The sequence below is a fragment of the Schistocerca cancellata genome, chromosome 4 (assembly GCF_023864275.1).
Source record: "Schistocerca cancellata isolate TAMUIC-IGC-003103 chromosome 4, iqSchCanc2.1, whole genome shotgun sequence".
Classification (NCBI taxonomy): Eukaryota; Metazoa; Arthropoda; class Insecta; order Orthoptera; family Acrididae; genus Schistocerca; species Schistocerca cancellata.
The window spans coordinates 303,000,289-303,026,288 of record NC_064629.1 but is presented as its reverse complement, the minus strand read 5'-3'; the positions used below and the strand labels follow the sequence as shown (position 1 = coordinate 303,026,288).

The 26,000-nt window shown below is 42.3% G+C and overlaps 1 protein-coding gene across 1 annotated transcript in view; it reads left to right on the top strand.

Annotated features, from left to right (window-relative positions):
- Window positions 1-26,000, top strand: part of LOC126183191 (proto-oncogene tyrosine-protein kinase ROS) — a 597,756-nt gene that overhangs the window by 188,483 nt on the left and 383,273 nt on the right. Inside the window, exon 2 of the mRNA XM_049924934.1 lies at window positions 15,833-15,889. Within this exon, the coding sequence (XP_049780891.1) occupies window positions 15,833-15,889 (57 nt within the window). The remainder of the gene's footprint in view (window positions 1-15,832; window positions 15,890-26,000) is intronic.

Here is a 26,000-nt window from a genome sequence, read left to right as displayed (position 1 = left end):
TGTCTTTTTATGGGAGGAATGTGACCATTAAGTATTGTCCTCTATTTTGAACAGTATTCCGACTGCAGGCCATTAAAATTGTAACACCAGGAAGAGTAACAGATAGGCTGATTTTAATTTAATACGGTATAGTAGAAAGAATACATGATTTGGATATACAGGGTGCGATATTTAGCACACAGAGCTGTATCCTCTGACAGCAACAATGGCTCAAATTTAGCTGTGTGTCGAGTTTTACAGAGCTTGGATAACAGATATGGGTAAAACATTCCACGCTGCTCCACCTATACGCCAAATTTAATCAAACATAGAGGCTGGCGAGTCGTGCGTGCCGGTTTCTCGGTAACCTATGATCAGATGTTTTCAATGAGTAACATATCGACATAGGTCAGGATAGCACCCTCAACATGTAGTCTTGTGTTAACTTGTTGAAATATGTAACTGAGACCGTGATTATCGGGACCAGTCACATGCCTCAACACTTCAGAAATGTAACGGATGCTGTCCAGATTACCAGCTATGTGAAGCAGAAATGATCATATTGTGCACTCAATCGCACCGCATATCATGCAGCCAGGTGCTGGGACAGTATAGCGATGACGAATGCAGTCTGACAACGTTCGTTTTCTTCAGAGCCTCCGCACATCGATATGTCCATCGTGACTTGCTAAGCGGAACTGAGAACTGTCCAAAAAGACGGCGAAAACCACTCTGTTGTCCAGTGTGACGTTGGGCAGCCTGCCTCTAATGCTGCGTCAAGAGAGGGCCACAGAAATGGCCATTGGGCTGACAGTTCGTGGTGCTCCACCCGCCATCGCACTAGAGTAAACTAAACTCCCTCGGAATAGACCTCGGAAGACCCAACGGTACCTAACGATCGTCGTGTCATTCTCACCCGAGAGACGTCACTGGATGCAGATGTGGAGTGGCATGTGGTCAGCACATCGTTCTCCCGGCCGTTGTCGGGTTTTGTGACCGGAGCAGCTACTTCTCAGTCAAGTATCTCCTCAGTATGCCTCGCAAGGGCTGAAGCACCTCGCTCGCCAACAGCGCGCCGCAGAGCCGGGCGGTCACCCATCCAAGTGCTAGCCAAGCCCGATTGCGCTTAACTAGAGTTGACGTGGCGCTCTACGAGTTTTGTGACATAACTTCCTGCTATTTCACTTTAAGGAGCCATTTCGTCACATGATAAATTCTGCGGTATTTCGGCGACATGTCATGTAAAGTAGAACCAATATGAAGTAATAACGCTCCCAATGTCACAAGCGGAAAGCTTGAGGCCTGTAGAAAGCAAGACGCCATATTGTGCTTGTCGTGGTTAGAAGAAGCACATTTTCTGTGGGTATTATGTAATACCTTACACCCAATGAAAATATGCTGTTTCTAGGCACCAGCACATTGAATGTCTCGAGAACGAATCGTTGTTGGTACGATTTGTTATAATAAAACGCCAGGAAATCTCATACTGGTGGTTAAAGAATTTCCACATTTAGTTATTATCGCGTTATAGCTCACGTGTTGTCAGAGTAAACCGTTGTAAGTCAACGGCACATTGAAGATCTATGAAAAGTGTCGTCTTTGTTAGGATTTGTTATAATTACATGTAAATAGTAACATTTAGATTATTAAAGCCTATAGGAGATTATATAAAATACAAATTCGCTAATAACGAAGCCACAGCCTAGCGCCGCAGTCAGTAGAGGCATCTTGTTACGGATCAGAAGTAGGTGGATTTAGGGTTCGAATCTTGTTGTATCTAATTTTTGTTACACCGTCTCGTTTTTCAGAAGTTGTGGAACTTCCTTACGAAATTAATAGACATACTTTCTGTAGTACTTGATGCTATATGTAGATATAAGTGCCTTCTCAGTAAGGAGCGGGCTTGTTCGATTTGATGAACTTTTGTAAGCTGACGTCTTACTGATTGTATGTGTATGTCTCCTTTTTGTCTCATTACACGCTCACAGATATTGAAGTTTTTATTTATGTATATCACAGGCAGAACAACATTACCATCATATGGACAAGGGAGGAAATGTGCGTTTTAATAGAGATAACGTAGGAATATTACATGCATTCATTTTGGTGAACAAACTGCATTGTTTGCGAGCCAAGTAAAGCCGACGACAGCCACTGGAGAGCACTGAGAGCGCAAAAATCACGTTAACCATATCGTCCCATGTGCACACTGCACTGTCTCGTGACGTTGGTTATCTTGCCTGCGTGCACGTCAACGTTAGTTGCCCCGTCCCGTGTGCCGACGGCATTAAATTCGGTGATCTGACCAGAACCAGTGTTACCAGTGCGGCAAGACCGTTACGCCGTCGCAGTGCTTGTATAAATATTTGTCATGATGCAAACAAGCCTATTTTCTGACTCAGGGTTCCTCCATGGCTGCGCGAACGATATGGTTGTCGTCTCGGGCCCTAGTCCCGTGGAGCTGTTGAGATCCTGCTTGGTGTTGATAATTTGTCTGCTAAACCCATTGCTGCCATAGATGCATAACAGTCGTGGGATCCTTACCAAGGAGACCACCAATATAGCAAAACGATAAACCGCAGTCTCGACATGCGACGATCCTGTCACTGTCGAATTCTGACACTTACTGGTGGACGTTTCCCCTTATTACGCGACACATAACACGATCTTCTAATAAACAAACAGCATTGAAACCAGCGGAGAAATGCTCCATATCGGAGCAGAAAAAAAAATGCAAATATGTTCCTGTCTATTTAAAAGCTTTTGACTGTAAAGTAGGTTACCAGCTGCCTCATTCTACCTTCCTCAGCAACTTAAAAAATTTTCCCAAAAATTTTAGCGTGCGAACATATTCGCGTTATTTTTAACGTGCAACTCACCTCAAACACCTGCAAGCTCCACTAACTGTAACTCTCACCACCTTGTCCATCGCTGTAAGTCGCTCCTATCCGTCCACTTCCAATTGCCCTTTCTCACTCTCTCATGCTGCCCAACTCAATGTCATTACATCTTTCTGTCTTTCTGTCATTGTTTCCTATGTCACAATCACAGTCTCCTTCGTTCTGTCCTACTACTAGGGTCTCCACTCACTGTCATTGTCTCCCTCTTACTCTCTCTCTCTCTTACTGCTAGTAGCTCATCTCTTCCTTTCTTCCGCTTCTGTCTCTTCTCACTGTTACTATCTCCCTTTTCCTCATTTTCATTGTCACACACTCTGTCTCTCACTATCACGGTCTCTGACCCACTTCCACTTTCTCTTTCTCTCTCTCTTTATTCCTCTCCCCCTACCCCAACACTATCTCCTTCACTCTTTTCCTAGCACTGTTCTGTCACTGTCAACTATGTTCCACTGCCACCGTGTCCCTCTTTCTCTCTCACACTGTCATTGGCTCCTTCGCTCTTTCTATAACACAACCACTGTATACCATCTTACAATATTTATTGCCTTTCCGTCTCTATGCCACTGTCACTGTCTTCTTCTCTCTCAGCATAAAAAATACACATTTTTGGTAAAATTTTTAAAGGTGCTGAGGAAGGTAGGAAGATACAGCTGGTACCCCACTTTTCAGTCAGAGCCTTTTAAATAAACAGGAACGCATTCGCATTTTTGTGCTCCGATAGGAGCATTTTTCCACTGGTTCCCTTCTTTGCCCTGCTGCTGTAGGTCATGTAACTCATATGAAAAGAAATGTGTCAGATTTACTTAGTTAAGTGAAATTGAAATAACGTAGAACTAATTTTGCACCTTAGACCGGATTCTACGTGCAAAAAGATTTTGCATGTGCTCCAGTACTACAACACAGGTTTCCCAGATGTTAACAGGGGTCACTTTACAGAATATTTCTCCGAGATACGTCACTTTATTAACTACGTTTTCTCCTCACACTGCAGTTAACGTTCGTATTTTACGTGTACAAATAGAATAGCTTTGTACCTCTGTACCTCGGAAACGGATAAAGATTAGAAGAAAATTTTCAGTGCTGTTCAAGATCGGGATCTTAAGAATACGCCGTAAAGATTACAGCCATTTGCAATGCAAAGCCATCTCTGAATCCACGGCTGGGTTTCGGTACCCAGCCGGCCGGAGTGGCCGAGCGGTTCTAGGCGCTACAGTCTGGAACCGCGCGACCGCTACGGTCGCAGGTTCGAATCCTGCCTCGGGCATGGATGTGTGTGATGTCCTTAGGTTAGTTAGGTTTAAGTAGTTCTAAGTTCTAGGGGACTGATGGCCTCAGAAGTTAAGTCCCATAGTGCTCAGAGCCATTTGAACCATTTTGGTACCCAAAAAACAAGTTTCTGGGGTGTTTCTAGATAGCGGATATAGACTTTTGAAAATGGGGAGTTTGTACTTCTATAAAAAAAACCTAGAGAATATGCCGCTAAAATTTGAGCAATTTGCTACGGTTATTTATTCTTTAAATTTCGCCTCATACCGAATTTTACATGTAGAAGTTGGGTAACTTTGAATCTCTGTATCTTGGGAATGGATGAAGATATAAAGAAAATTTTGAAAGTTGGCGAGAGTGGGATCTTAGGAATATATCTCAAAAATTTCAACCATTTGGTATGCATTGTCGTCTTGGAATCCTCGGCTGAGTTTTGGTCCGCTGGTGACGGTGAAAATGTCGCAAAAAGAAAGTTATTTTGTGGGGTTTTTCGAGGAACCACCCGTGAACTATTGTTGCCTCCATAAGTACCGTCAAGCCCACCGTAGGCCATATCAAATGCAAAAATAATCAACCGATTTGCTGTCGCATGCATATCGATAAGATTTCTAGGTGAGAAACCCGTCGCGGAATCCGTCCTTACCTCCTTTGTGCAGCTGGGAGAACATCCTGATCATTTGTATATGTAAGCTAGTTTGACGCTTGTTGCATGCCTCCTTGATGACCTGTATTGAGAACGACGTGTGAGGAAGTGAAACGTGGCTCGCATTGTCGGCACGTGCAGCGCAGCGAGGCCCGGCTCGCGCCCCCTATAAGCAACACCACGGCGGATAATTGAGCTCGCCGCTAACAACCAATTGAGCGCGCCGCCATCAGCGGCGTCGGTTCGTCGAGACGGAATTGTATTAAGGCAGGCCACGGACCTCGGACACGGTTCCCCGGAAACCGGACAATGCTTATTTCCTCTACAGGTTTATCGTTTACCTCACTCGTTAGCAGACCCAATACGTCCTTAAATGAAGTTTAAGGGATTACAGCACGAATTTAGTTTATACGCTTCGTTAGATTTTTCCCGTTCTTGTATTTCAAAGCACCTATTTCTTAAGCCCTCATCCGAATATCCTGTTATTGTCATATAGCCATTGAAGGACACGGTCTTTGAAGGATAACTGTCACTGTGTCAATACACTTTTTCGTCGTTATTTATTCAAACAGTTTCTTTTTAGAAATAAAAAGTAAAATCATAACTGTTATGATGCAAACACACCCATTGCTTCGGTTGTCACTTCATGTTATCTTCTAATAGGCAGCAACAATGTATTACTCTCTTACTTTGCCTCTTTGGGGCTAAAATACCACCGCTTTTATGTAATATAATTTCTTAAAACAGGGGCATAAAGATAGTATATAACATGCCTATATTCTTATTTCAGACAAAGCGCCGGGGGGGGGGGGGGGGGGGGGGAATCAATATCCATTGGATAAAAAATGTTCATATTCGCAATATGCTCCAGTACGAAGAGTTTACGAGGCAGAGCACATTTTATCTACGTTGGTTCTTTCGTTAGTGGTGCGATTCCTGTTGTGCCCATTTATCTTCTTTCATTTATTTGAAAATAGTTTAGATGAAACACTAGATGATAACGCGTTGGCAGAGTACTTACAGTTTGGCTAAGGCCCACCTTATGCTTCCATACTAGCGAAATAACATTTCAACTACACTTTCCCTATTCAATGCATTGGTCATGGTAGCGTCATTCATTATTTGGCCACCACGATCAAGAGACCAATGACCGTTAAATTTTAGTTTATGGAATCTAATGAAGATAGGAGTGTACTGAAGAGCTGTAGACACGTGAAGTTAACTGGTGAGTCATTTCAAGGACACTGCTGCACTCACAGTGAAACTTACAGATGCACTAAGACGATCGTTAGAACATGGTCTGCTACGGTCGCAGGTTCGAATCCTGCCTCGGGCATGGATGTGTGTGATGTCCTTAGGTTAGTTAGGTTTAAGTAGTTCTAAGTTCTAGGGGACTGATGACCACAGAAGTTAAGTCCCATAGTGCTCAGAGCCATTTGAACCATTTGAAGAACATGGTCTCTTGAGAGTATAAAATTGCAACGAATATGATGAAAGATTTTTTGAAATTTTGTGACGAGCTTTTTAAAACTGTTTATGAACAGGTGAAAATTTACTGTGGACTGTCGAAAATGTGCCTTGAATTGTTGTAAAGTAATCTGCAAATGTCGAAAATGTTTCATGAACCGTAGCAAATTTGTAACCTGACATAACTGGAACATATAAATAAACCAAAAAGTAAAACCACTTCATAATGGGAAAGATATAGAAGCCTTTGCAGCGGGAGGCATTCCAAATAGAGCGTATGTCTGTACGAAACTGATGCTTCAAATGACATTTCACTTATTGCAATATTCACCTTTCGTCTTGAAAGATCCTTTATTACATATCATAATGGCTTGCCATGAAAGAATACGAAATAAAGTAATAGACTGATCAGTAATTCATTCAAAAAACTGAAAACAATCACTGCTTTCAAATAGTGTTCCACATGCCAGTCCTGCGTTACTTCACTTCTATGCGGATTTCGGTGATAACAACATTTTGTGTGCTGCAGCTCCTTTTCAGCGATTATAGCGAATACTGTCATGTGTATGAAAAAACAGCAACCACACTCTTTTTATCATTCAGTATGTTCCTAACTCTTGTAAATTAATAAAAAAGCTATTCACATATTCAATACGTAATTCATAAATATTATAGGAAAAATACTTACATTAATACTGTGTGTGTGTGTGTGTGTGTGTGTGTGTGTGTGTGGTGTGTGTGTGTGTGTAGAGAGAGAGAGAGAGAGAGAGAGAGAGAGAGAGAGAAAAAGAGAGAGAGAGAGTACGCCATTCTTCTCAAATATGTTTGACTTTCAATGTAATTATGCAGCTTTACACCATTTTTACACGTCATTTTAGATCTGTAAATGTCTTTCAGTTTCACAGAAATAACGTAACTTGACACAATTTTTATGCATCGTTATTATGCTAGAGGTCTGTATGTGTGCACAAATATCTTTGACTTTCAAGGAAATAATGCCTGTCTTTGACTTTCAATTGAGGGTTATGCAATTTTCTACTGCATATCTGGCGCCTTTTTGCATATCATTTTTGTACTACGTCCTGGTTGGCTATAGATGAGGTAGGACGGAGGTGTCGCTTGAACATAGGGGCCGTGGCTTGTATCGTGATGGGTAAGAGGGGGCGTGGCTGTCACTGAGCCGGGTCACGTGATGTAAACCAAGTGGGTCAGAACACGCAACGTATACAAAGTGCACTGGAATTCTCACAGATGTGCTACTCACAATTAATCCTCCAGACAACAAACCACACCAGACATGCTCTTGGTAGATAAACATGCCACTCTACTGTTACGTATGGATTTTCATTAGCCAAGTACACGTTGTCATTTCAGTTAATTGTTCCTTTATGTTTGAAAGTCACTTCATCAGACCAAAGAATTAGATGTTGGAAACGTTCACCATCTTCACACATGTTGATGAGCCAATCACAAAATTCAATCCGCATATTGCGTTCGTTCTAGTTCTGAGTGTAGAGAAGTGTCAGAATGTAATCTTTCCATCTACCAGTCCACAGATTTCTGTAAACATTGGTTTTGCTGATCCCAGTCTCACGAGGACACTTCCTCGTAGAGTTTCCCGATGTGTGTGTGTGTGTCTGTGTGTAGTCTGTGTGTGTGTGTGTGTGTGTGTGTGTGTGTGTGTGTGAGAGAGAGAGAGAGAGAGAGAGAGAGAGAGAGAGAGAGTGAGTGTACGTCTGAAGCGCTGCGCCGGCCGCAGTGGCCGAGCGGTTCTAGGCACTTCAGTCTGGAACCGCGCGACTGCTACGGTCGCAGGTTCGAATCCTGCCTTGGGCATGGATGTGAGTGATGTCCTTAGGTTAGTTAGGTTTAAGTAGTTCTAAGTTCTAGGGGACTGATGACCTCCGATGTTAAGTCCCATAGGGCTCAGAGCCATTTGAACCATTTTTTTGAATCGCTGCATCAACACTTTCGTTGCCTGTAGAACGTCCATTTCTTCCGGTACGTCCCTTCTTCCCATCATACATCGTTCCATCGACTTCAAACTTGTGTCACATTCTTATAATTGTTAACCGTGAAGGTGGTGGCGTTCCATATTCAACTTTCCAACGTCGTCTAACCTCGCTCACATGTTCTGCTTTCCAGTAACACTCTACATCCACTTCAGTTCTTCAAACGATAACAACATGTTTATTTCCAATCCTGCAACAAATGAAAGCGTTTTTCGCTGTCTTCCGAATTACCACGCACAAAAATGGTTCAAATGGCTCTGAGCACTATGGAATTTAACATTTGAGGTCATCAGTCCCCTAGAACTTAGAACTGCTTAAACCTAACTAACCTAAGTACATCACACACATCCATGCCCGAGGCAGGATTCGAACCTGCGAACGTAGCGTTCACGCGGTTCCAGACTGAAGCGCCTAGAACCGCTCGGCCACACTGGCCGGCTACCACGCACAAAAATTACTTTTATCTGTTTTAATAAAGGAGAGATTCAGTTTCAAAGTATGTATACATTATTATGGGACACCCCGTAGTAAGCCGATTTCAAACGCAACTTGGCTAAAAGGGAAGGAGACACCGGGAAGCCTGCTAAACACCGGTGCATGAGGTATACAGGGTTCCAGCCGTGGTGGATAGGTGGACAGAGTTGCAGTATCTGCGAGCAGCGATTTATTTCCGTCCGTACAACACACGGCAAAGTTGGCGTGGGGCGCGCCTGAATGCCTGCTTCCGGCGTTCCGGGCTGGAGCGAGCACGTGCCGTCGTTCCGCTTGCCTCAAAACAGGCTTCCTCTCGTCATGGGCTTCACCACAGATTATAGCCAAAGAGTTTCATATTTCTTTGCGACTCGCGATTTTCGGAAAACAAACGTCATCTGCTATAATTAACTATATGGACGTGCTGAAAAGTACTGCCTCCGAATTTTTTTTATGTTAAAATATCTAAAGCTTTTTAAGTAAATAAACGTTATTAACCCTAGCAATACCAACGCCTAATACCAAAAAAGGGGGGGGGGGAGTCTTTGAGCGAAAACTAATTTCGGTCAATTTTTTAAACTTTTATTAATAACGTAATTTATAAATAAGTACTCATGTATAAGTAGAGTAGAGAAACTGCAAATATTTTTTAGCAGCCGGCCAGATTGGCCGAGCGGTTCTAGGCGCTACAGTCTGGAAACGCGCGACCGCTACTGCCGCAGGTTCGAACCCTGCCTCGGGCATGGTTGTGTGTGATGTCCTTAGGTTAGTTAGGTTTAAGTAGTTCTAAGTTCTAGGGGACTGATGACCTCAGAAGTTAAGTCCCTTAGTGTTCAGAGCCATTTGAACCATCTTTTAGCACAATCCTAGCAACACCAATCCATTTACCATAATGTTGCACCAACTTTACGACCACCACCAAAATGTCAAAAAACGTACAAATTTTGTTAATTGTCGTTGATTTTCACTCACAACATACCCTTTAAAGTTATATAGATGCGTAATAAGGATTCTGAACTTGAAAATATGAATATGACATTTTGTTGCGAAAAGTCACATTCACTATTAAGACTTGAATTTTTGGGTTAAGCTTTACTGAATAATTTGAAGTAGTTACGGAATCTGAAATAATATACCATTAAAAATTTTTTTTCAAAATTTTAAAATAGAATGTATCAGACTAGATTACGATAATTTCAAAAGGTGGGCACGAAGTACACCCTCCCCCACCCGGTATTGCGAGGGTTAATAGAGCTCTGATTTTATGTAATACCAAATCACGAAATATGTACATAAATGTGTAACCGTAATTGGTAAAATATGTGAATAAATATGTAATGAAACAGTTCATATATATATATATATAATCCAAAATGTTATTATTTTGCTAGAAAATCTAACTTCAGTGGTAGATTACTCAAATAACTATGTAAATTTTTAATATATATATATATATATATATATATATATATATATATATATATATATATATATATATATATACTCCTGGAAATGGAAAAAAGAACACATTGACACCGGTGTGTCAGACCCACCATACTTGCTCCGGACACTGCGAGAGGGCTGTACAAGCAATGATCACACGCACGGCACAGCGGACACACCAGGAACCGCGGTGTTGGCCGTCGAATGGCGCTAGCTGCGCAGCATTTGTGCACCGCCGCCGTCAGTGTCAGCCCGTTTGCCGTGGCATACGGAGCTCCATCGCAGTCTTTAACACTGGTAGCATGCCGCGACAGCGTGGACGTGAACCGTATGTGCAGTTGACGGACTTTGAGCGAGGGCGTATAGTGGACATGTGGGAGGCCGGGTGGACGTACCGCCGAATTGCTCAACACGTGGGGCGTGAGGTCTCCACAGTACATCGATGTTGTCGCCAGTGGTCGGCGGAAGGTGCACGTGCCCGTCGACCTGGGACCGGACCGCAGCGACGCACGGATGCACGCCAAGACCGTAGGATCCTACGCAGTGCCGTAGGGGACCGCACCGCCACTTCCCAGCAAATTAGGGACACTGTTGCTCCTGGGGTATCGGCGAGGACCATTCGCAACCGTCTCCATGAAGCTGGGCTACGGTCCCGCACACCGTTAGGCCGTCTTCCGCTCACGCCCCAACATCGTGCAGCCCGCCTCCAGTGGTGTCGCGACAGGCGTGAATAGAGGGACGAATGGAGACGTGTCGTCTTCAGCGATGAGAGTCGCCTCTGCCTTGGTGCCAATGATGGTCGTATGCGTGTTTGGCGCCGTGCAGGTGAGCGCCACAATCAGGACTGCATACGACCGAGGCACACAGGGCCAACACCCGGCATCATGGTGTGGGGAGCGATCTCCTACACTGGCCGTACACCACTGGTGATCGTCGAGGGGACACTGAATAGCGCACGGTACATCGAAACCGTCATCGAACCCATCGTTCTACCATTCCTAGACCGGCAAGGGAACTTGCTGTTCCAACAGGACAATGCACGTCCGCATGTATCCCGTGCCACCCAACGTGCTCTAGAAGGTGTAAGTCAACTACCCTGGCCAGCAAGATCTCCGGATCTGTCCCCCATTGAGCATGTTTGGGACTGGATGAAGCGTCGTCTCACGTGGTCTGCACGTCCAGCACGAACGCTGGTCCAACTGAGGCGCCAGGTGGAAATGGCATGGCAAGCCGTTCCACAGGACTACATCCAGCATCTCTACGATCGTCTCCATGGGAGAATAGCAGCCTGCATTGCTGCGAAAGGTGGATATACACTGTACTAGTGCCGACATTGTGCATGCTCTGTTGCCTGTGTCTATGTGCCTGTGGTTCTGTCAGTGTGATCATGTGATGTATCTGACCCCAGGAATGTGTCAATAAAGTTTCCCCTTCCCGGGACAATGAATTCACGGTGTTCTTATTTCAATTTCCAGGAGTATATATATATATATATATATATATATATATATATATATATATATATTGCTAGAAAATGTAAGTTCAGAGGTAGATTAGTCAAATACCTATGTCAATTTTTAATTAGTTCACTTCTGTTACAAAGTACTAAAATGCAAGGGTCTCCTATTCAAGTATTAAAGTCACTCTGGGACGAGTGCACAGTCAATTATGATATACTTTTCCGAATGTTCTGTTGCCAGCACCGTATTCTATCAGACAATATGTTCTTTTAAATAGAGGAAGATATCTCAACTTCACAAGAAATCAAATGGTTCAAATGGCTCTGAGCACTATGGGACTTAACATCTATGGTCATCAGTCCCCTAGAACTTAGAACTACTTAAACCTAACTAACCTAAGGACATCACACAACACCCAGTCATCACGAGGCAGAGAAAATCCCTGACCCCGCCGGGAATCGAACCCGGGAACCCGGGCGTGGGAAGCGAGAACGCTACCGCACGACCACGAGCTGCGGACAAGAAATCAACGGTGCATATGTATAAAGCAGGATTGTGCTAGAAATAATATTCTCAGAGTGGTCTACAATTTCACCATTAAATAGGCGAGACAAAATAACAAGATTAGAGTATTCAGGGCTCTTATTCATCATAGATTGCAAATTTCTGGAAACTACACCACCCGCTTCACCTGATACCACGCTGACCTCCAGAACTGCAACTTCCATTATTCGCACAGTCTCTTGGAGACGCATACTTGAAGTCTTCAGTTTCTTGTTACAGTTGGAAAGCCAGCTAAAGTGACTTGTGGTGTATGAAACTGAAATGAGCACTTTAGAGCTGTTGAATGTTGAGAGGGCTTGTCACAAGCGCTGCAGGATCATAAGAAAAGTTCCCCATCACTGATGTCACAGCTTCAAAGCGCTTACTGTAAAAATTCATAGCTTCAGTTCATGTTGCACACCTTGATATCATTGGCTTCCGGGGGCAGAGGTGCATCAGGTAGCTGCTACTTGTTGCGTTGTGAACGATGAGGACAATTCAACAAACCCTTCTTCATTGCTGGTATCAGTGTATTTACTCCTGCGGACTGATGTCTACCTCGTTTTAATGCATCAACCGTACATGTAATATGCACTAATTTGGGATAAAATTCATTAATCGATTTTCCCAGTTTCAACGTGTATCCATCTTCATCTGTGCACGTCTATAGGACCATCTCTTCTTTTATGTCATTCGGCCATAGACCCTAAGTCCCTCATTAATGAATCTAGCAAGTGTTGAACTATTTGTTGACTCCAAAGTTTTACAATGAATTAAATAGGGTTTAGATGCAGCCTCAGATTTCACCTTTCCCACAGTTACGATTAGCGATGGAACGGCCTGTAGCATCCGTCGTCTCATCAGCAGAAATTCATATAGAGTATTTGCCAATGTCAACCCTGATTTCTCTATGTCAACATAGCAAGAATCCAGGTAATTCTTCCTGACAGTGGACTCGTCGGGAATGTTGCGGATGGAGTATTTAAGTAACAAATGTTTAAAGTCTGGTACCTGAATATTGTTCGAGGCTATGTTCCCTGCAACCAACGCAAAACACTGTTCTTTGTAAAATTCACTGTTAGATGATGTAGGCTGTTCCTGCAACTGTGGAAGTAGAACCTGTTTCTTTGAAGAAATCCGCTGTTTATTCCTAATATGTAGATTCCTTCGTAAATTTTGATCAATTTGAGATTTCATCGAACATTCTATACGTCTATCACAGGTCTGGCAGAGGACTAATTCACCATCACTGGTTAAAGCACTGTCGACAGAAATCCATGCTTTCAGCTTTGATGACACTGAAGATGTAGCTGGTGCCATGGTTAATTTAAACACAACTGGCTGTTACACATTGTGAATCGTTTGAGAACAAGAAAGGAAAGTGTTCAAAATAAGTCATTGTTGTCCGCATCGAACTTCCGCCGTCTAGCTTTGAGTATAACTGCGTTGGCGACAGTATGAGACACACAGCAATAAAACTTTTTTTTCCCTTTTTTGCTATGCAACGAAAATGTTTGGGACTTAAGAAAATGTATAATAATTCCGCAATAATATTAAAATATGTAGAATTATGCTCTATTGCAACTACACATAAAAGAACAGAATATGTAATTATACAAAATTCGGGCTCTAGTCAGTCTGCATCTTTATTTTTCTTGTCTACGTATTTATTTCTAAACATAGTCACCCTTGCGATGAACACAGTTCTCTCAACGAGAGACCAGTTTGTTGATACTGTCACTGTAGAAGGTTTGACTTTGTTATTGGAACCACAGCCTCATCTCGGAGGTGTTCTTTAAATTTTGGAAACAGATGAAAATCGTGCGGGGCCAAGTCGGGATTGTGGGGAGAACGATCGACGAGGGTGAACCCAAAGCGTCAGATTGTTGCAGCTGTCGTAGCGCTCGTGTGTGGTCTGGCATTTTCATACTGAAGGAGAGGGTGCTTTATCTGTGGACGAACGCTTCGAATTCGAAACTCGATTACAGCACGCTGTTTCTCACGCACGGACGTAGTTACTTTACACACCGCCATGTTACACACTACAATTCGGAGCCCTCTAGCAGCAGGGGGCTACAAATATGTAGACATGAAGAATAAAAATGTAGAAGGTTAATAACATTTGTTTTATTTAAAAAGCTTTAAGAGTTTCTACATAAAAAATTCGGAGGCATTAATTTTCAGCACGTCCTCGTATTTGTTGTCTTGCAGTCCTCAGTTGCGTGTAATATTATGTTGATAATTATTGCTTTAGATCCGTCTAGTTATAACTGAATAAAACAATTTTTTCTTACCATACGTGCTTCGCCTTTATTATTTGAAAGGCGTTTTCAGTGGTCTGGAGTACACACGGAAAAAACACAATAAAATACAATTTTTGCATCATCACCTACTCATACCGAAACGCACACACACACGCATAGAACACTAACATCACGAAGACACGTTCAACAATTGGTAATAAAATTCAACCCCATCCAAAACATTAACATAAAATACACAAACGTTAATTTCCTAGTGCTGTGAAAACGAAACAGCTTATGGCGGAAAGGGAAGAAGAACAGCGATAAAATGTGTGCATGTAGACCAGCATCTACGAAATTTGTAAGTAGAAATTTATACTATCACTACATAAGATAAGCAGAAAGTGTCAGAACCGTTTGTAACCTCAATACATAATTCCAAAGAGGAAAGCAAAATAGTTTAAACACAAGTATGTATGTATTCCAGGCCACTGAAGATGCCTTGCAATAAATAAAGATGAAACACGTATGACAAGAGAAATTTCTTTCATTCGGTTGCGACTGTACTGATCTGAAGTAATAATTATCATTATAGTAGTTTGCTGTTTTCGTCTGCATGGCTACACTAAAAACTCTTTATGTAAGTATTATATTAACCTCTCTCGCCATTTTACTAGTCTTTGGTTCTGAACTGCCTACTGTGATCCTGAAATATTTTGTGGACGCTGTTTTGAACAAAACAACCAAGTTTTACTGTTTTTCAGTGTTGTTTTAACCATCATCAACGGGTTCATCTCAATTACTGTAGAAGGTAACCTGTACTGAGAAACAAGTACTAATCTCCTGGCCACAGTCGTCAGTTACATTGACTTTTTTTTAATTGTTGAACATTATATTGACATTAGATTGTTTTATGGCTGTCTGCTTCGCAAGTGCACACTATCTCCATTTTGCCATCAGTATCTAATAGGCCCAGTAGTTTTAATTTAGCACACTTTGTGTGGTGTGATTTAAACTCAAAAAAAAAATATTACAATTTCATTATTTTAATTTAATGTGCACATTTTGTGTTATATTTTATAACTTTAACTTCCATGAAACGTCTTTCAAAATGTTGTCTATATGTACTCAGACGTCCATTCATGTCTTAGGTTGCCCGATCGTTTGCGAGAGTGTTCCTGAAGTATTATTTACGTTCCATTTGTAATTTTTGCGTCTAATAACGGAGGTGTTCATATTTTGATAGAACGTTTAGTGAACTTGACGGAAGCAACCAACAAATCGCCTAATTGTCATGTTTTTAGGACAGGTTTCAGCGATGTGTTGTGTAATTACAGCGTTGTCATTAAACAGTGTTATAGTTCAAATCACACTATATTTCAGCTCATTGTTCGTTCTGTTGCAGAATGATACTGAAGGAGATTTCGATGTTGGATGCGGGAGTATATGCAAAATAGAACAGGTAATGTATCATAAGTAATTAGTTTCATTGCTTTCCTGAACACAGGAAACTTAAAGAAACTAACAGTAGATTATGCTTAACATATCACTCGTCTGTTATATTTACTAAACTAACAGTAGGCTATGCTTAACATATCATGCGTCTGTTATATTTTCTTAGTATACCTGCATTGTTTCTATGTTTTTCGTTTTTTCTCCTTGTTCGTTTTTTTTCCCCTTTTGGGTTAACGTAAACTATTACTTCCCTTTCTTGTTTCGTAAAAAGAAGGTAAGGAAGATACAGAGCACTAGCTACAAATTTGAAAAGTTATGTGGAGGAATGACACAGTTGAAGAGCCCAGCTCGGTATTCAGGTGAAATTTCAAGGAAATTACTGGCAGAGATGATCAGATCGGTATTTCAACCAAGGTCCTCAGAAACGATCCAGCATTTCTCCTCTGTGATATTTGTCTCGTATCATCGTTTAACCACAAGCTGGTTCAGTACTACATATCGCTGCTTGTTAGTGTCTGCCCTAACGTCATCTGCGGTGGGAAAATTTACGAAGAGCAGTATGCTCTGTCTCTCACTTAACAGTGTTTTGAAGGGTACAACATTAGTGTAAGCTCTGGGTAGCAGCTTTTGGTTCTTATGAGTGTATACGCTACCCACTTTCATCCTCAAATTGTGCTGACCCGGATAGCAAGCGTAACTTGAGAGTAAGTATTACACTTGTAACAGTAACATTTCGGCACATGCTGTGAAATTTTCAGCTTTACTCCTCCGTCGTCGAATAAATGAGCATGCAATTAAGTGCTCACTGGGTATCGAAACTCGAAAGCATTTTTTTAGCGAGAACTTTAATTTAGCTCTCATCATGACACAGCACAACGTGCTTCACTTTTATGTCCTAGAGGATCAAGCAGCTGAGGCAACTTGGACTGCGTCATTGCATACAAAAATTTCAAATGCAAGTCACCTCAGAATGCTGTAACAAATTCAAGAAACAAATGAACACCGTACTTGATTTTTCCTTAGTATAGCATATCGTTTCAGACAAACAGCTATGGAGCCGCAGGCACGAGAGAACAACACTAGGTAAGTTATATTTCACCATAGGAAGCTGTGCGTAAATTTAAGAAGTTCCTTTAATCGGGAAGGCTTCACAAAACCATAAACGGAGGAGACCCAACTCCCCATCCCTACGCCACAGCAGGCAAAAACAGGATTCCGCAAACACCGTCTCCTCTCTGGCGAAAATAGAGATAATATTCGACCTTTCTACGTGCTCACACACTACGTACTACTGAATCGTAACAAAAAGACAACAGTCACTGCTTCCTGATAGGGTAGTATGGGAAGAAGTCCAGTTCAAGTATTTTCGTTTAGAGTAAGCTATTAACGAAATGAAATTTGCGAATCAGGAAGTAGTATCACTTCTGGATACTCGTAATTGTGTAAAACTTAAGCCTCTACATCTATATCCACATGTATACTCTGCAAATCACAATTAAGTGCCTGGCACTTTCACAATAATTCCCTATTGTTACAATCTCGAACATCGCGTGGAAAAAAGGAACATCTATATCTTTCCGTGCTAGCTCTAATTTCCCTTGTTTTATTATGATGATCGTTTCTCCCTGTGTAGATCAGCGTGAACAAAATATTTTCGCATTCTGAGGAGAGAATTGGTGACTGATATTCTGTGTGAAGATTCCGCCGCAACGAAAAACGACTTTGTTTTAATGATATGCACCCCAAATCCCGTATCATGTCCGGGTTCCGCTTAATAGGTCAGAAGTCCACTGCACCCAGGAAGCGGGTACACGGGTAGCGGGGGCTGTGGGGAAGGGACTAGGCGGTTTTTTAGGTTAGAGGGATCTCAGGAAACAACAGGAAGGGCGTCAGGTAAAACATAGTAATCAAGTTGTAGAAACGATCGGTATTGTAGTTGTAAATTGTCGTAGCTGTGAACCTTAGTCGCTGCACTATGCTCGCTGGCCGAAACAGCGGTAACATTACAGATATAGGAGATGCACATAAATAACACTTCGACATCGATTTTCCCGGAAACGGAAAAGCCGATAGCTAAGTTCTCACTACAGGTCTTTCTACAACATGTCTAAGACCCATCAAAATCTGTGAATAACAGGTCTCATGGTCCCCTTGTAAGATTTTCCTGCGAAACTGAATTGAGCTATCTTCATAGAAAATACGTTATTCCCTAAGCGAATGGGTATGATAAAGACTGGTGCATTATATCCCCAGTGTTTCAGTTGTACCATCAAAGAACGGAGGAATTTGATTTCCACAGACCAATTTCTGCCTTCGCACATGCATCTGAAACTAAAGTAGTAACCGATACAATGACAAGGGAATTTTGAAAAGCGACCAATTCGGTGGTGGTGGTGGTGGTGGTGGTGATGGTGGTCGTCGTCGTCATCGTCGTCGTCGTCGTCGTGTCGTGGTCGTGGTGGGCTTCTGGTCTGGGAAAGAGTCAAACTGTTGCAGCTTCACATCTTCATTGGTTGTCTGTGGAATATTGTTAGCGCTCACACGTACAGAGATAGGTAGGCTTACCACAGCCACATACATATATGACTTATCTCTAGTGCAGTTGATCCAGACTTTCTATGCAGATAAGTTACTTCCCATTCGTGTCAAGTCGTTCCTGGCGAATGAATTTCCTACAGATGACGATATTCACCGCGTGGACTAGCCAGCGTAGTCTCATCGTCGGGAATCCACAATAGCCTCTATTACCGAAACTTGACCTTAATCTTGCTCCGGAAAGAGCAAAGAATGCCACCATTAGAATAACTGACCACCTCCTTTGTGAAGGAAAGTGCTCTCAAACAATGAAACTTTTCAAAAGAAATCGATATCATTGCTGCTTGACAGCTCCTCTTACGCCATACATTACTTTGTGGATAGATAATATCTTTGTTTGGTCGGATTACATTTCTTAGATCTTATCGCAGATTAAAATAAATATGCATTAATCTAAATAACCAACTGAAGCCTTGTTTTTGGGCAGAAAATGTATCTCATTTGTAGCCTTCTGATACGTTCCCTAATGCAGCGAGGCGTCGAAAATACGATCCACGGAACATGCAAATAAATAACTGCCCCTCACACACGGCATGGCAGATGACTTTCACAGAAAGAAACCTCTTTCCACCCAGTGCCTTAGAGATACGAAAATCAGCTGAGGCGAGTGGGATGGCTATTTTGCATAAGCAAAGCACTCAAACACAGCTTGGCGAAGCTGGGAAGTGTTGCTTGGCTGTACAGAGCCTTGTACAGTTTTCTTGCGAAACGTATACCAAAAGTCAAAATATTCTTCACTGGAAATTGATCGCTCCATGACTCTCAGACAGATTGTTCTCGTTGTCTAATTCGAAACAAGGGCGATGACACGGAGCCCGCACTTGTCCAGTACAAGTAGTTGTGGTAATTGGGTGAAGTGACTCGGCAAGGGGAACTAACGAAGCACCCTTCAACAGAAGGGAGCTAAACTCGTAGGCGCAGACTTCGTGCTTTCTTTTTAAGCTTCTGACCCGTGCATTTCCTTTGTCTTAATCAAGTGTGCGAAGAAATTCTTAATACACTAATGAGATACCTTACTGAATTTTCTGTACATAATGCACGCCATCCTCTCAGTTTTCGCTTTGGCTGACAGTGAGCTGTGAAACGCCGTTTTTCGCGTTTTTCATAGTCGAGAGTGTAAGTAGGCTGTTTGTAGGCTGTTTAGATTTTTATATTGGTAATGCCACGTAGCGCTCTGTATGAAAGCACCTGATCCGTAATCACTATAATTACTCCCGTACAAACTGCGTTAAACGGCAACCCGCCTTCAAACATCATATGTGAATTAGTAAGGTTGGGTAGAGATAACTCGCACGTAGTGCTGCCGTTTACATGAAAGTAACTCATTGCAAATGTTTGATAGAACGGTTTCCAGCTGAATCAAAGCATCAACAAATGTCCTGTGAACTTCCTCCATTTTCTTTGAGTATAATATCAGCGATATTTGACTAGCTGTGACGTCGTTCAGTTACTGGGGACCGTCTTTCGAAATGATACGAAGTTGGAAAAGCCCAAGAATCTTGTAGACACCACTTTATCCCGGGTGTTCCAGGAGTGTCCGTCTCTGTAGCCCTGTGGCAGTATCTGCAGAACACAAAGCGAACGTGAAGTAAAATGCAGCGGCGGTCGATACATAGCTTTAGTGCAAGAAGATATTCCACGATAGCTAAATAAAATATACAGATATGAAACAATTCAAATCTTCTGGAACAGATGCGCCGCTGGAATTGCTATAATAAACAAAGAAGGCATTGACGTGACGCAACTTAAATTGCCTGACAATGGCCGAGGCATATTTTGTGTAATGACAGGAATACGCACTGTTAATGTGTACACGCCACCCGTAAATCAAAACATACTGTCTAAACTGACTGGAACAGAAATTTGGCTACTATGTTTTTCGGATCACAGCACTTACCTCTGTAAAATAAATCTAAATCGCCAGAATATTTATAGCGGTCGAATCTTCTGGAAATTCAGCACATCGGTCTCAAAAACAAGCGGAAACACTTCGATAAAACTGAAACACTCAGCATACTAGTATCGCCTTCTGACGACCTTATTATAGCAGGAGATTTCAACTGTGTTTTGTTGCCGGAAGATCAGCCCCGAACTGCAAGCGTAGCGAAAAATTTGGCAACCTCATTTACAATAAAGGTTTAGTGATACCTAGGAGGTATGTCACGACGGTTATCTCTATGAGGTACAGCGTCACTGGTAACAATGAAGAAGGCAGATGGAAAGCTACGCAAATATAACACAATAGTGGATAAAATACGCGAAACCAAAAATCAGAAGATCATTAATGCATTCGGCTCGAACTATATGCGAATGCGAAAACAGTTAAACAGAATTTCTGTTCCACGCCCTGAGAGACTTATACAAGAAAAATGACATTACTAAATATTCAAAAGATATTATGAAAATAAAGGCGAAACTAGTCAGACTTATAGGGAAGGAATATTCCATGAGACTTCTAGTACTTACCATGTCGTCCAAGAAAGGCGTAACGCGAAGAGAAAATTGATATCCGAAATAAAAATATCTGATGGAAGAAGTGTCACGACCCAGTGATAAATACTGAAGAAAATGGCAGAATATCTGTCAAAATTATACGTAGAATAACTGACAGACGAGAACGAAGCCAAAAAGATGATAAACTTCCTTTAAAGAAGGTGTCAGAGAAGATGAAAATGTATCCTTGGAGCAAATCACCGAGCAAGAGGTGTTCGACGTCATCAAAAGGAGCTCCAAGAACAAGAAATTTGGCCCTGACGACCTACACTTAGAATTTCGTGTGTAATATTGGGATATACTGAAAAATCTATACACAGCAATGAGTAATCAGATGCTACATACGAGTCACGTTCCTGCTGAAATTCGAGAAGGGCTTATAGCCACGATTCCTAAAGAGGCTGAAAAGGAAAACATCGAAAAATATAGACCATTAACTCCACTTAATTCTGATTTTAAGATATTTGCGGGAAGAATGAAACCCTTATCAAAAGAACTTTTCGCCAAATATCGGACCTGTGTTGGGAACAAACGTTCTATCATTCATGCGCTATCATTCAGAGTTGCGGTAGCGGTTTTGCATGCTGCTAACGTTAAATCGGCAATTCTGTCGCTTTATTTTCACAAAATATTTGATCGTATAAACCATAATTACCTAAGTAAAGACTCTGAAAAATGAGTTTATTTGAAGAATTATGCAATGTCATTCTCGCGGTAATACATGACGTCTCGTCAAGAATTCAGATAAACGGAATCATAAGCAAACTGACCAAGATAAACCTTTCGGTCAGACAGGGCTTGGCCATTGTTCTTGTTATTGATCGCTTGTGCTTTAGAGCCGTTACTTGCAACTATTCACCGAGAAACTATTTAGCTGCCACATCAAGGAGAAAAATTAACAGTGTGTGCTTACGCTGAGGATGTCAGCGTATTAGCAATACACAACGAAGTTATAGCAAATATCCGGGAACTATTTGGCAGCTTCTGCAAAGGCTCTGTTGCAGCATTAAAACATACGAAAATCTAGAATTATGAATATAGGGCCTGACGCAAATTGCATTATAACTGATTGGATAGAAGCCTCTGAGACTATGAAGATACTAGGCCCGCATTTCACAGAACATCTACAGCGCGCTAGCGCAGTCAACTGGAGAATATGGCTGTGAGCTATACGCGGGAGACTGCAAAGGTATTCCCTCAGAGAATTTGATACAATGTAAAAAATACTGTGGCGCTGCCGAAAATATGGCATCTAGCACAAATATTTCCAATTACAGTGCGAATATGGTACGCAGAATGAACATATCTGTTAGGTGGTTTGTGCAGAACTGGGAAACAGAGTGTTACAACTTGTAAATATCAGAGCAGACTGTACGGCCGTCTTCCTATGCAACATGTTTCATCATCTTCAACACTTTCAAAGAAGATTTACAAGCTAAACCATACAAGATGAAGCCATCAAGTAGAGAACCGCATCAATCCCCATCTAAGACACCTACGCACATTCTTCATGAAGTATAGTTATGTAGAAAAATCAGTTGCAAAAAATATCCAACAAATAGGAAGATGTACAATGCGCTATGCTAACAGTACACGAGAAAATTTGAAACTGAAAATAACTGTAGGGACTGGAAAAAGATATGGGCCAACCACCACAACCCACCGGTCAATTCAAAAGCACGATCTGTGTGGCACAGGATTATCCACCAAAAGATTCCCACAAACGGCAAGCTATATAAAATAGGACTTAGCCCCTCGCGAATATCTGCTCGTTGTAACGTATAGGATACGACAAGTCATCGCTTAATATGCTGTGAGAAGTATGACATTTGGCGGTGGACGAAATAAAAAGGTAAGCTTAACGCGTACTTCGCTATCCACGTACTTCTATTCCTGGAAAAGTTCTTTTATTCAAGAACGGAAAACAACGCATTTATCTGACTCATAGCCAGTTATACCAACTTCTAAATTAGCAAGAAACCCGTATTCATTCTCGAAGATTACCGGTATTACCTGATAGTGGAGCACAACAAACTGCTGCAATGCTCGAAATACAAACATAATTTTGCCAATTTTTTGAGCGCTGTACTGCTATACTGATCCATGTTATTGAACAGAGTTTTGGTTCTTCCAGAAGGGGAGCCTTCTATCTTCTAGAACAAATTCTTGTTTGATTTAGAGCAGTCTCGTTTGTATGGAACGATGGTCCTGGTTTGTTTCAGGAGAGATGCCTTTTTTGTTCTAGATAATGCAGAAGGATTCAGTTTAGAACAGAAGTTTGTTTATTCGTTCTCAAAGTGGAGAACTGTTAGTTTACAAGAAAAGCGTGGTAGTCTTAGAGAGGAAGTTTTGGTTGTTCTAAAATAGGAACCTTGTTTATGGTTAGAATAGGTGTCTTGTTCACGTAGAAAAGAAGCACTGATCTGAAAAAGGAGACTCGTCTGGTTTGGGCAAAGAAGAGAAGTCTAGTTTATTTTAGAATAGAAGCGTTCCTTGTTTTGGAAGAGAAGCAGTTTTTCTTTTTTTAGAAGAGGAAGCTTATTTTGGTTTGTTGTAAAAGAAAAAGAACTTCCCTTCTTCAGAAGAGGTGTATTATTCTCTTGAAGGAGTAGTACTGTTTGTTTCGGAAGAGGTATCATGTTTGAACCTTGAGAAGGAGCTTTTCTGTTTGGTTCGGCGAGGAACAGTGGTTGTTTATTTCGTTGAAGACGAGTATTATACTTTATGCCTTAAGAAATCGTAGAATATAGCGTAGAAGCTAGGCATGGAGGGCATTTTTGGACAGAGATGGGCTGGAAGGGAAGATGGGAAAAATTTTTTTTAATGTGGTCAGCGGTGGTCAGCGTGTCTGACCGACATGCGGAGAACCCGGGTTCGATAGCTGATACTGCCAGGGATTTTTACTTGGTGGGAGGGCGTGTACTCAGCTGTTGATGCCAATTGAGGAGCTACTTGAATGAGAAAATGGCGGCTCCAAGGCCAGCAAAGTCGACACCGGCCGGAGGACCATACGGTATCCGAATGACTCCATTGGCAGAGGATGACATGGCGGTCGATCGGTCCCGGCCTGCCCATCTGGTTCAGAACGCGGAGGTTTGCTTTGATTTAGCTTCGTCTGAGTAGTAGTTTCTCAAGGGGCTCAAAAATGGCTCTGAGCACTATGGGACTTAGAACTACTTAAACCTAACTAACCTAAGGACATCACACACATCCATGCCCGAGCTAGGATTCGAACCTGCGACCGTAGCAGCAGCGCGGTTCCGGACTGAAGCGCCTAGAACCTCTCGGTCACCGCGGCTGGAAAGGAGTCAAATCCCCATCCGTTAGCTGCACATAGCTCCTTTGGATCCACTGAAGTATTTGAAGCAGTGTTGTCATGGCACCTACAAAAGAGCCATATTTGTCCAACCGAGCTATAGCTCCGTCTCTAATGACCTCGGCGTTGTTCAAAAAATGTTCAAATGTGCGTGAACCTAACTGCTAAGGTCATCAATCCCTAAGCTTGCACACTACTTGACCTAAATTATCCTAAGGACAAACACACACACCCATGTCCGAGGGAGGACTCGAACCTCCGGACCTCGGCGTCGAAGTAAGTACAACATAATGTTCAAATGTGTGTGAATTTCTAAGGGACCAAACTGCTGAGGTCATTGGTCCCTAGACTTACACACTACTTAAACTAACTGATGCTAAGAACAACAAACACACCCATGCTCGAGGGAGGACACGAACTTCCGGCGGGAGGCTACGCGCTATTCATGACGCCTCCAACCACGCGGCCACACCGCGCGGCTGAGTACGACATAGTACCGGTAATTCTCCACAAAATACGAAAACCCTCACGACGATGCATCACTGTTCACTATAGTTTTCCCAGTATAAGAGTCACTCACGATTCGGCCAAAAGTATCTTTCCTGCCGTGTCATGCCAAGCGCTGAGACGATAGTGCGCAAGTAATCACTCTTCCTGATTACAAATGTCAAGTTAATTTTAGAATTTCAGTTAATCTACCCTCATGCATAGAGGCATCGGTCCACTATGAACCGTCAACAAGGACCTGGGGGACAAACGGGAAAATAAAAGTTTGCAACGCTCGTCAGATAATGAGATGAACATTGGCCGACAGATTTATTATTGTTTTAGTTGAGCTTGTGTGTGAAAGCCTCCTTTTCATTGAATAAGGATCATTCCTAAATCCACGTCTTCGACTGGAAATCCTCTACTATCGCATACCTCTTCCTTACATTATTATATTTCTTACCGATGCAAGCTACCATGTTAAGCAGTGCGTCATGAAGCTCTTTGCCAGGCCGTGAAGACCCACGGGATGTCTACCGGCCATTCTCTACCTTGCTGTGACATTCGAATGCGGTATGTAGGGGCATGTGGTCAGCATTCCGCTCTCCTGACCGTTATGCAGACTTTATAGACCTCTGTGCCGCTACTATTCGGTCAAGTATCTCGTTAGTTCGCGTCACGAGGCTGAGTACACCGCACACCAGTCCTCCCACAAAGGAAGAATCCGTCTCAGTATCGGGAATCACACCCGGGTCTTCAGAATAGTAACTATCTACGCTGACCACTGAGCTACGAAAGTGAACCAGCACCGTATCAGCTTGCAATTTTGCTTCACAGAGTCAAATTTTGTGTGGTACAGGAGAAACAACAACTAATTTGGTGTGCCCATATGATACTTCGCATGACACACTATGTGACCAATAGTATCTAGACACCCCCAAAAGCATACGTTTTTCATATTAGGTGCATTGTGCTGCCACCTACTACCAGGTACTCCATACCAGCGACCTCAGTAGTCATTAGACATCGTGAGAGAGCAGAATGGGGCGCTCCGCGAAACGCACGGACTTCGAGGGTGGTCAGGTGATTGGGTGTCACTTTTGTCAAACGTCTGTAGGCGAGATTTCCATGCTTCTAAACATCCCTAGGTCCACTGTTTCCGTTGTGATAGTGAAGTGGTAACCTAAAGGGATACATTCAGCACAAAAGCGTACAGGCCGACCTCGTC